Here is a 12,676-nt window from a genome sequence, read left to right on the forward strand (position 1 = left end):
TGTGAATCATCTACCTGTAAAAAAGTACACACAAAAGATATCTAGTGAAAGAAAATGTTTTGGGGAGATTTTTTAAATGAAAATTGCATTTAAAAAAAAATTCTATGTTTATGACTTTGCTGAATCCAAATTGAACTTCAACCGAACAAGATTTAGATCATGTGATCTCGTAGCAATCCAGTATGGTGCACTTTGGATTTCGATGATGCAATCTTGTAGCAATCCAGTATTGTGCACTTCGGATTTCGATCATGTGATCTTGTAGCAATCCAGTATTGTGCACTTGATTATCTTATAATCAGTGCATTGTTTGTAATGTCTAATAATGATGATAGTTGATAATCAGTTTTATCACCGTTTGAGGCAAGTTTCCATCTGATTATACTTAATCATGATAGTCTCTCTCTCTCTCTCTCTCTCTCTCTCTCTCTCTCTCTCTCTCTCTTCCCCCCCCCCTCCCTCCCTCTCTCTCTCTCTCTCTCTCTCTCTCTCTCTCTCCCTCTCTCTCTCTCTCTCTCTCTCTCTCTCTCTCTCTCTCTCTCTCCCTCTCCCTCTCTCTCATAGTTGTTGTTTTGTTGTTATTTTTCATCAAGAGCTCGTGCAGCTTTTCTTAGAAATGAATTTTTATTACAATTTCTCCTTATCTGTATACCATCCAATCATCTCCTGGGGTGGTTGAGCGACTATTTTGAGTTTGTGGACAGTACAGTTGCAACCAAAAAAGTTTTTTCACTTTGTATAAATGAGGTATATAAGGACTATAGTCCTTTGGCTGATTTGAGAAGAGCAATGTATTCCCAAAACATATAGCCGTTATCTATCCCGCTTAAAATTTTTTTGTTTGTTTGTATGGTCTACCTGCTATTTGAAGGTCAGGAAATTGTCAATACTGACCATAACGTATTTGAATTCATATGTTTTAAAAAATGTTTACTACTTCATTATTAGCATTGAATTTAATGTATTTATTTGTTTATTTTTACTCATTTGACAGCCTAACAGGCGATCAGTTCTCATCACTTTCTTTCTCAGATATTTTAAACAATGAATGTTATACATATTTGTGTGTCATTTAAAACTGTTTACTGATTTTATTGCAAGAACCTGCGATTATTTGACGGAACCTCACAATTAAAAATAATTTATTGGGCAAGGAATTGAAGCAATTCCACAATTATATCATTCTCTAATGTTTACACCAACGTTTTGAAAGCTCATATTCAAGGGAGTTGAGTTGTAACTTTGGTCTTTGGGAGATTTTTCATTTTTGTTAACACTATTCTCATCAATTAATTTCAGAAAATTAAAGGCTTGAAAGTATTCTCTTGCAGTTTCGATAATTTTCTTAGGATTTCCTTTTTCAAATTATTAAATATTTATTTTTATTCAATCTGGTGTAGACTTTGAGAAAACTCTCTAGTTCTTGGGCCACAACAATTGTTATGGTTGAGTATCTGCTATGCTTTCCTCTTTCTTCCTATAAATCTTTTCCTATCCAGGCTACTTTCTTTTTTGTTCAGGAATGAATCTCTGTTTTGGTTTTATCCTGGCCCTGGCAGATATCACACACTTAACATGACTAAGCTGCATGTCTTATTTATATTTTTATTTTTGGAAATTATATTTCATCTTGTAGATAATCACCATGCTATTTGTTATATATATATATATATATATATATATATATATATATATATATATATATATATATATATATATATATTATTTAAAATATTTACCACAATGTTTGGGGCAGTCTATAATATATATATATATATATATATATATATATATATATATATATATATATATATATATATATATATATATATATATATATTTAATAATATTGTAATTGTTTGGGTGAATTTCTTTATAAGGAATTCTTGTGTAAATGTCGTGCTTGAACTTGAGCTGCCTCAGCATTACTGCTTTTCTCTTTTTGGATGATGATTATTATTATTATTATTATTATTATTATTATTATTATTATTATTATTATTATTGTTGTTGTTATTGTTATTATTATTATTATTATTATTATTATTATTATTATTATTATTATTATTATTATTATTATTATTATTATTATTATTTTATTTTTTTTATTTTTTTTTTGTTTTTTGTTGTTGTTGTAATGATTAAGATTAAGCTTTAATAATTGCCAGTGTATTTTAGTATATTGTTGTTGAGTTTGTATCATCTTCATTCTAACAAACAAGATTTTGATGAAAAATTTCTCAATCGCAACTCTGGAACATAATTTAAAAACTGAGGTGTGATAAAACATTTTAACATGTTTTCAATTTCATTGGTTCTTGAGTTACCGTTGAATTTTACTCATTACTTTAAAGTGAGTGAATTTATATATATAATAAGTAGAATGATTAACTATGTGTGTATGGCAACCAGTCCTCCATTTTACCAGATGAAAATCAATTTTATCTTATTTGTGGCCGTAATGTACAATGATGAAGATTTCCTGTAAATGTGTGTACTTCTCACTCAGTAAGCAGGCTGTTATACACTCTTTTTGGATGGAATTTTAAATCTTTGTTTCAGGCGTTGATGTTACCAATGGGTTTACTGTCCCAACAGAGTTAAAGTCTTTTTTTGGAATTGAGAATGGCAATGATTAGGGGTCATCTGAACTTATATCAGGTCAATCTCCTAAATTCAAGCAAATATCTACTATGGAATTCAAATGTTTGTTGTGTGGAAAAGTCTTTACTTTTATGTCTGTTTTACAAATACACATGAGGTTGCATACAGGAGAGAAGCCATACGAGTGCTCGATGTGTAAAAAGGCATATTGTGTCTTATTCGGCATATGAGAACTCATACATTGGAAAGGCCGTTTGTGTGTTCACAATGTGGGAAAGCGTTTTTTCAAAGAGATGAACTGTTCCGACACACCAAGTCCCATTCAGGAGAGAAACCTCATAAGTGTGCAATATGTGACAGAGGATTCTTACAACACTGTGATTTGAAACGACCCATGAGATGTCACACTGGAGAGAAACCGTACAAATGTTTGACGTTTGGGAACTGGTACTCTAGACTAGCTTACTTTCACACACACATGAAAATCCATACTGGAGAGAAACCCTTTGAATGTTCTGTGTGTGCCAAAGCATTTATTGAACGTAACAGCCTTGTCAAACACATGAGGATCCACTCCAATGAGGGACAGTATAAATGTTCATCATGTGTAAAAGCATTTCGGAGTAAACGGGATCTGCAAGAGCACACTTTGAGGATACACACGAAAGAAAAGCCATACGGATGTCCAATGTGTGGTGAAGCATTTTACACAAGTACAAAAGGCACAATTTGTTGCATACAGGGGAAAAATCTCATGCTTGTTCAATCTGCACAAAAACATTTTATGACGATAAAACACTTCAACAACATATGAGAAGACACATCGGAAAAAGACTATATAAATGCTCAGAGTGTGAAAAATTTTTCTTTCAACGCTCAATCCTAGAAGAACACATGAAAAGTCATGCAGGAGAAAAATCATTTGATTGCCCAATATGTGACAAGGCATTTTCACAAAAGTCCAACTTAAAACGTCATTTGTTAATTCATTTGGGGGAAAGACCTTATTCATGTTCAATTTGTGGAAAGGCTTTTACAGATAGATCTGTACTTGTAAGGCATTTGAGAACTCATAAAGAAGAGACACATTAAATTTATGCTCACTAACAGAGTATATATGTATATATTACAGGCAACGATAGGATAAGAGATTATTATTATCATCATCATCATCATCATCATCATTATTATTTTTATTATTATTATTATTATTATTATTATTATTATTATTATTATTATTATTATTATTATTATTATTATTATTATTATTATTATTATTATTATTATTATCTTGCTCCTGCTTATAAAAAATACAAAATTCATATTGTTTATACATTACAAAATGTATTGCATGGATTAGTAAATAATGAAAGACCATATTAAGAACATTGCAAATGAAGAAACCATACTGCAGTCAAACATTGAGTATAGTACCTAGTGCCTTCAACATTTTGCAAAGAAAAAACAAATAACCAATACTTGTTTACAAAATAGTAAGTGGATTTCTCTACAAATATACATTTAATGAAAATGAACTAATCTAGAAATCTTTATAATATTTTTTTTTATTTTAAAAAGGAACAATATTAATGCGATCAACACATATGCTGCAACACAACAGAATAAACAAAGATATTGAACTGTTTTTTTTTTAAATTCAAGGCATGATAAATACATTTATTTTCTCTTCATAACCGAGCAGACCAATACCCTCATGAAGATGCATTATGCAAAGTAAATTATTTTGCTTTAGAGAACTATCTGTTGTGTCAATTACATGAAAATGGTACTGGTTCATATCATAAGCAAGTCCATTCTGTGTTCAATCGAAGAATTTTTATTCGAACCACGAGGGCTCACCTCGTACCTCGTCTCACCTCATGAACTGTAACTTAAATTTTAGCATAATCAATATGTGACTTTTGACTTACAGGGCAATCCATATACATCTGTGATAATTGGCTTTACTTTTCATCTTTGCTTCAGACACTGTCTCTTCATCTTTACTATGTTATCAATAGAGATTGTGATTGCTCACTTCACACACAAAGGGACTGAGGCTGGGTGGGGTTCCTGACCTCCAATAGTGGGCAGGGCGGTACTTACTGTGCCTCCTATCCCCCTCTATCAATATAATGCTTTCTTTCTTTGTCTTGGAATGAGATTACTAGGTTTTATCATGGCCCTGGCTGGGAGGGAAACAGTCAATTGTATAGTTAGAGTTTTGGGAGAGGATATTTTTTGTGTTGTAATTCATCTCTCTGTTTTGCACTGTATTATCCAATTATCTTTGTTGTACATATATATGATTTGTAAAAATTTGAGTGTATTCCTCTTACTGGGGACCTGTGCTTGTGTCTGGATGAGACGTTTAGGCGATCTCTAAGTACACTAATAGGGTGCTCTTTAATCTAAATCTCTTCTCTATTTGAACAAATTTCCCCTCTGTCTTCTTTTTTCGTGGGTACTTTAATTGTAATTCTATAACTTTTTACTTTCCCTATTTTCTTCCTTTTTACTGATGCTGATATGACCCTAATGTGTCGCAAGCGCCATAAAACCCTTAAAAACAAACAAACAAAAGGGACTGAGGTCAATCCCTGGTGTCGTCACTATTTTTTCAGAACCCCTGTCCACCCACCAGTGATTTGGTAACTGAGTTTGATCGATCTGGTGAAAAGTATTTTTCAAAAGGCTAGTGTCTTATCCAAAGGGTAGCAAGCAATTGGCATTGTCCGTCTCACACTTCAAAAACCAGGATAAATTCCATGAGCGGGAGAATTTTGATCTCCGATGGTGGGCAGGAACTCACTTGCTGCGTCTTCTATCCCCCTACAATATCTGTTTTCTGAGTTGCTTTCTGCCTTTGTTTTGGAATGGGATTATTTGGTTTTGTCCTGGTCCCTGCCATAGTCTAAGAGGGAAAGTCAAATGTGTATTAATTTTAAGAGATGATATTTTTTCCTTGTAAATCATCTCTCTGTTATGTATTGTTATGCTATGTGTTTGATTATATTATTGATGAGACTTTTAGGTGACCTTAAACTACGTACACTGAGTGTGCTCTTGGAATATACGTCTTTTCCATGTTGAACCATTCACCATTGTCTTACTTTAGACCATTCTCCTTTGTCTTACTTTGACATCATTCCCATTTGTCCTACTTTTACTTTTGCCCTTTTAATTGTAAATCTAGAAATTTTGTTCCTTTTCATTCAGGGCGCTGAAATGACTTAAATGTGTAGCGAGGCAGTCCAAAACCTTACACACAAACACATGACTCCATGAGCACAGTGGCTCTGGAAGACTACTATGTTGTCAATGAATGGAATCTATTCATTAGCTTACGAAGGGCTTGCTGCTCAGTATCATAGGACTGGTATTGCTCTGAAATAGTAATATTGCATTGATCTCTTTAAGCTATCTTATTTCACTTTGGTGAAAATGCAAAGGAAGATAAGTGTTGGGTGTGTTTGTGTGTGTAAAAGATTATGCCATACCAATGTATCATGTGTCAATACACATGACGTGTAGGGAATGAATAGAAGTAAGTAGTAGAAAAAAATTGATTGTTCAAAACTTTGGAGGGATATTCATTTCAGGTCATAGCTCATTACGAAGATATATATGAGGAGAGCCATTAGAAAGAAAGACAACTGACCTCCCATTGTGGGCTGGGAGGCATCTTCATTCTGTATATCTGTTTTCCAATTACTTGGCGTTGTCCTGGTCCTGGCTGGATACCCTGGCTAGGAGGGAAACAGTCAAATGTAAAGGTTTGGGAGATGATATTTTTTGTCTTGTAAATCATCTCTCTGTTGTGCACTGTATTATTTATGTTTTACATAAATAAGATTTGTAAACATTTGAGTGCGTTGCTCTGAGTGTGTCAGGATGAGATAAATTGGTGATCACAAACTAAGTACACTGATAGTATGCTCTTAGAATCTACATCTGTTCCCTATTTGAACTGATTTGAACTTTGTCTTACTTTTTCTTGCGTACTTTAATTGTAATTCTAGAACTTTTTACTATCCCAATTTCTTCCCCTTTACTGTAAAACCCTTAAAAACAAAACAAAAGAAAGACAAACATGTGCTCAATATTTTGGGAAATATTTGAAGGCAACTCCAGATGTCTAACGTCATTTTATTTCAATGCATGATAAAAGCCCTGTCAATAGTAATGTGAACTTGTCAAGCATATTAATTCACAAGAATAGAATATAAAACCTGTAGAGGGGAACTAGAGTTGACTCCTTGATTTGTAATTGAGTGTTCACTCAAATGTCGTTGGCATTTGCCTGGCTCGAAAGACATGGACTCTTTGCACTTGATAAAGTCAGTCTGTGGTTGAGTGGTAGCTCTGCTGCAGCAGGTTTAAAATGACATATTTTCATCCATGAGGGAAAAAAAGGGTTTGTCACAAATGTTCTGTATGTGGTAACCAGTATTCAGATCATGGAGTCTTATTTAAATAATGCAAGGCTTTTAGTCTGATTCTATAGATATTTGAGTTGCGGTAGACATACATGCCGCTTTTACAGATTGAATCAATATATTCAGATTTTTTGGAGACTAAATTCGGCCATATAATGATTAATTATCCAGACTCGGGTTTTCTGTCATATTTTCCAAGGGAATTCATCTTAGTAGTAGTAGGGACCTGTGCTTGTGTCAGGATGAGACATTTTGGTGATCTCAGACTAAGAACACTGATGGTGTGCTCTTGGAATCTGCATCTGTTCCCTATTTAAACCATTCACCTTTGTCTTACTTTTTCTTGTCTGCTTTCAATTGTAAATCTAGAATTTGTTTGACTATCCCAATTTGTCCTATTTACTGGGGCTGAAATGACCGAAATGAGTCGCAAGTGGTGTAAAACCCTTAAAAACATACAAAATAATTTTAGTTTGTAAGTGTACCAGTAAAATGAATTTATGGTTTCATGTCACACTAAATATTTCAAATTGTATCTTTCCATGGATGCTTTTTATCACAATTGTGCCCAATTTTTCTTAGTTTGACGTTTTAGTGAAGCATGCACTTTCCTATTGTTTTTTATTTTGTTTTTTTTTTTTGTTGTTGATAAAATAGATAAAATTTCGTTCTTGGGCTGAGCATTGAGGGATTTGTTTTCAATTTTTATCTGTTTCAAAGTGAATGAAATTATCTTTCTTTTTACTGTCACATTTTCCCTTTTACTGGCACTGAAATTACCAGAAAGTGTTGCAACGGCTGTTATAGCCATAGAAACAAGCTTAAAGTTTTGCCAGCATGTTATATGCTGTAATTTCGTTTTTCAACACAAATTCCTGTCATGGCTGCTTACTTTGACACACTATTATTTCCATCTCTCTCTATTTCAGACTCGAGTTTTAGTATTGTAAATGGAGGTAACATTTCAACCAGTGATAAGCTTCCTTCAGAGGATCAAAACGACTTTGGTGACGAACCTCGTAATAGCATCAAGCCTTCAATACAAACCACTGGTCTCAATTTTGCAGACCCTGCTACAATTAACACTGACACAGTAGGTGAATACAAGTGCCATCTGTGTGGAGAGGATGTTTTGCAATCATCAAAATTAAAACATTTCTTGACTTGTACTCAAAGACAAACAAAACTGAATTGTTTAACGTGTGGAATGACATTTTTAAGTCAAGAATCTCTACAAGCACACAACAAAATCCACACAGTCACCAAATTTGGCTGTCCACCGAGTGGGGGAGAATTTTTGAGTAATTCATCACAACAAAGCCATGTTAAAACGTACTCGGACTCAGAGGAAAGACCACATAATATTATTTATACAGTATCTGGAAATATGTTTTCCACCGATACAAGCCTTTGCCAAGATGTTGAAAGCCCAATTGATAAGATTGAACCATATCAACCTTCACAATCACAAAGTCGGGAGGATAAGAGCGAAGCGGAAAAGTCTTTCCAGTGCAAAGTCTGTGCAAAAGTATTTAATCAAAGGAAATATCTAAATAAACATATGGAAATTCACTCAGTTATAGCAAAGCCTTTTGAATGTGAGACTTGTGGCAAAGCCTTCTCTCAACAAGGATATTTGAAAAGACATTCACAGAAACATGTGAGTAATGGTAAAATGCCATTTGAGTGCGAGATTTATGGGAATGCTTTTTCTAATACTGAATATTTGAGTAAGCATTCAAATACAGATACTTTTACACAATCTTTCGGATGTGAGATCTGTGGGAAAGCATTTTCTAGTGATGAATATTTGAGAACGCATTTGAAAATCCATACGCAGATGCCATATAAATGTAACAAATGCCACAGGCAATTTAATCATAAGTTGGATTTGGATAAACATAAGGAAGAAAGCCACATATCTCAATGTCAAATTTGTCTCAAGACCTTTGCAAATGATTCAAACTTAAAAAGACACATGTTAACTCATACAGGAGAATACCTATACAAATGTTTCATCTGTGATGAACATTTTTGCGATCAAGCATCCTTGAAAAAACACATAGAACACCATTCTGAAGATGGCCAAAGTACAGGCTCAATGAATCACTCAGAAGATGACCTCTTGAATGTTCATTCCGATGAAAAGCCCCACAAATGTTTATTATGTGACAAGGTGTTCTTCAGTGACATTGCTCTGAAAATTCATCAAAAAACCCATCCTGGGCAAAGGACATTCAAATGTGTAATATGTGAGAAGGTTTTCAAACACAAACCAGGTCTGAAGGAACACATGCTGATACATTCAGAGGCAAGGCCATTTGAATGCACAGTGTGCGGAAAGTCATTTCGTCGAGCTGGTGATCTAAGAGCGCACAAAAAAATTCACACGGACAAAGGCCCTAAGAGAAAAGCAGGCCATTGTTCAGTCTGTGGAAAAACATTCACTAGAAAAGGTTACCTTCAAATTCACATGCGCTTGCACTCTGGAGAGAAGCCATATTCATGTAATGTTTGTGAAAAGTCATTCGCTCAAAAGAATGCTTATGTTTTTCACATGAGGTCCCACACAAGTGAAAGAGCATATCATTGTAGCATCTGTGGAAAATCTTTTTGCAGTACTTCTAGCATCAAGCGGCACATGATGATTCACTCAGGAGAGAAACCATTTGAATGTAAAACATGTGGAAAGGCATTTGTTACTAGTGCAGAGTTGACGTGCCATTCTAGAGCTCATTTAGGAATTAAGCCTTATGAGTGTTTAATCTGTGGGAAAAAATATACCAGTCGCCAAAATCTGAGGTTACACAAGAAGAGTCACTCAGACATTACCAAAAATAATGTGAGTAACATATGGCATGTCTTGATATAAATTCTTTTTCTTTTTTTTCTTTTTGAAGTTAAAGTATTAATGGCAAAAAAAAAAAAAAAGTAGATAAAAATCTAGAATTATACACACAATTTTATGGCTCAATTTCATTGCTTGGCTGTGCATACTTAATGAGTTTCACAATGTTTTGGCAACCATATTATGACAGTTATGTTGTTATTTATTCAGTACATACTTTAACGGTTAGAACACAATTAAAAATGTTCTTTTGGTAGTTTGACTCTGACATTGCTTACATAACCAGGTTATAACTTAAAGCTTAGTCTGTGGAATATTATTTATAACGCGTATTAACTCACTCAATCCTAGAGATTTTTGAAACTTTTCAAAATTGGGAGAAAAAAATGTATTAAAAATGAGCATGTGCATAGATAGTTTTATTCAACTATCATTAACATGCAAAAATTAAAAACATTAGCTTTGATACTACGCCTATAATTTGTCCCAAAAAAATGTAATAGATAGGCTTGGGGTAAAAGTAACCCAAGTAAACTACGGATATAATCGGTGTTAGGGTTGAGTGAGTCAATACCTTGAAAAGATTCTGTTGTTGATATTGATATATATCTTTTTTGTGTGTCGGAATTCTACAAAAATGACCTTTTTGGCTCAGCCCCATATGATGGCTTTGTGTCCTTGTTCTGGAAATGGACAATTTGGGATTGGCTGAGCCGTGCGTGGAGTATTTTACTGAGTGGGAACTAATCAGATATATAATTTTTTTTTAATTTTAGAGAGATCATATACTTTTGACTTGTAAAATTCATCTTCCACTACATATATTATGCGCTTTGGTTTTTTAAAAAAAAAATATTACACTTTTTAAAATGATATGCATTCCCAGAAATGGGGAAAATAATTTGAGGGTTATGTCGGTATGGAACTCTTTAGTTGATTTCAGACTAGACACAAGGTCCACTGATCATCTCTGTTAAAGTCATCCCCTTTTTCTTACTTTCTCTTGAGCCTTTCTGCTAGATATACCATTTTATCCCTATTAAGTGCAAACCAATCCACACACACACACACACACACACACACTCTCTCTCTGAATTCCATTAAAGCCTCTTTCCCCCCCCCCCCCAATTTAAATAAGGCTGCGATTCATCAACTGGCCCATGCAATCTTCAATGAACCGATTTCAAATCAATTTTGAGACAATTTTTTAAAAATTTTATTGTTGTTGTTATTTTGACTCTATATTGACCCTGTGGAACTACTTTGTTCTATGTAGGATAAGGGTTGTTAAGAAAATCAAGTTTATAGGCTAGTTTCCTGTTCGTAGATCTTTTTTTTTTTCTACTTTTCGTCTGTAACAAATAAGGGCATCCTTTTCACTTCATTTTTAAAGCTTTAAGTGTGCTTAATAGTCTTAAGGATCATGGTAGATCATTTTACTGACCTACATTTGTCGCAGGGGGTCCCGATAGCTCAGTAGAGCACTCGCTTCACCAGCAAAGGGACCGAGATCAATCCCATTTGCAGTCGAGATTATTTTCTGAACCCCCCGTGTCCACCCAACAGTGATTGGGTAGCTGGTTCTGTTGGATCTGACAAAAAGTACTTTTTGAAGCTAATAAAATTGGGATAAACTCTGGCTCCATGAGCCTCATGACTTTGAAGGACTACTTTAAATGTGTCTCACACACTGTTTAACTCTTAAAACAAACAACAAAATAGCCTTGATATTTTGTCAGCAACTTACAAATAGTTTCATTTAAAAGAAAGTATACAATGTCAGTGTGATTTGGACATCGCCATTCTATGTCTGGCAAACGTTTCATTTTCCATCCTCTTATTAGGGTGTTTTATTTGTAGTTTAAAGGTGGTCCAAAATGAAAAAAGAATGTGTGAATTTCTGAAATCATTCTAACTGTTAAACGTTCTACTTACCTGGTATGATTAAACAGAAATCCTTTTTTTATAATCCTAAGCAAATGATTTCACAAAGATACGATTTTGAGAAAGTGCAATTCTAATTACCAGCTTTGGAGCATGTTTTATAGGAATTTCTGATTCTGATTGTACAAAGCAAGTTTGCCCCCCCCCCCCCCCCCCCCCAAAAAAAAAAAAAAAAAAAAAAAAGGAACAATAAGTAACTTATCCCAAAATGTCAACATTCCTGTCAAAATTCTTTTCAAAGCTTGTAGATGCTCTTATAATAAACGTTGTTCGTATTTGTGTCAATATGGTGATAAATATCATATTTGTTTGCAGTGCTCCTATAAACTATATTTTATTTTTATATGCCTTGAAAAGAATAGAGATGTCATCAATTCTGTCTGGGTGGGGTTCCTGACCTCCCATAGTGGGCAAGGAGGTCACTTACTGTGTCCTCTCTATCCCCTCAATCTGTTTTCCAACTTGCCTACTCTCTTTGTCTTGGAATGAGATTACTTGGTTTTGTCCTTTCTTTTGTCAGAGTCCTTGGCTGAGAGGGAAACAGTCAGATAAATAGACTTAAGTTTTGGGAGGTGATATTTTTTTCCTTATAATAAATCACATCTGTTAAGTATTGCTATACTTGTTGTTTTGAATGTATACTGTAAGCATTTGAGTGCGTTCCTCTTAATGGGATCCTCTGCTTTTGTCTAGATAAGACTTTTAGGTGATCTCAAACTAAGAACACTGATAGTTTGCTCTTGGAATCTACATCTATTCCCAATTTGTCTTACTTTCTCCTATGTGCTTTCATTTGTAAATCTATAATTTTCTTCCTTTTTACTGTCACTGAAATGACCCA

The 12,676-nt window shown here is 34.0% G+C and overlaps 1 protein-coding gene across 1 annotated transcript in view; it reads left to right on the forward strand.

Annotated features, from left to right (window-relative positions):
* The window catches only part of LOC144979171 (uncharacterized), a 32,370-nt gene that overhangs the window by 12,747 nt on the left and 6,947 nt on the right, over positions 1–12,676 (forward strand). The window contains exon 3 of the mRNA XM_078925779.1: positions 7,973–9,889. Coding sequence (XP_078781905.1) covers positions 7,973–9,889 — 1,917 coding nt within the window. The remainder of the gene's footprint in view (positions 1–7,972; positions 9,890–12,676) is intronic.

Source organism: Berghia stephanieae, chromosome 9, assembly GCF_034508935.2.
Source record: "Berghia stephanieae isolate SIO BIC M18660-M18661 chromosome 9, UCSD_Bste_1.3, whole genome shotgun sequence".
NCBI classification, from domain to species: domain Eukaryota; kingdom Metazoa; phylum Mollusca; class Gastropoda; order Nudibranchia; family Aeolidiidae; genus Berghia; species Berghia stephanieae.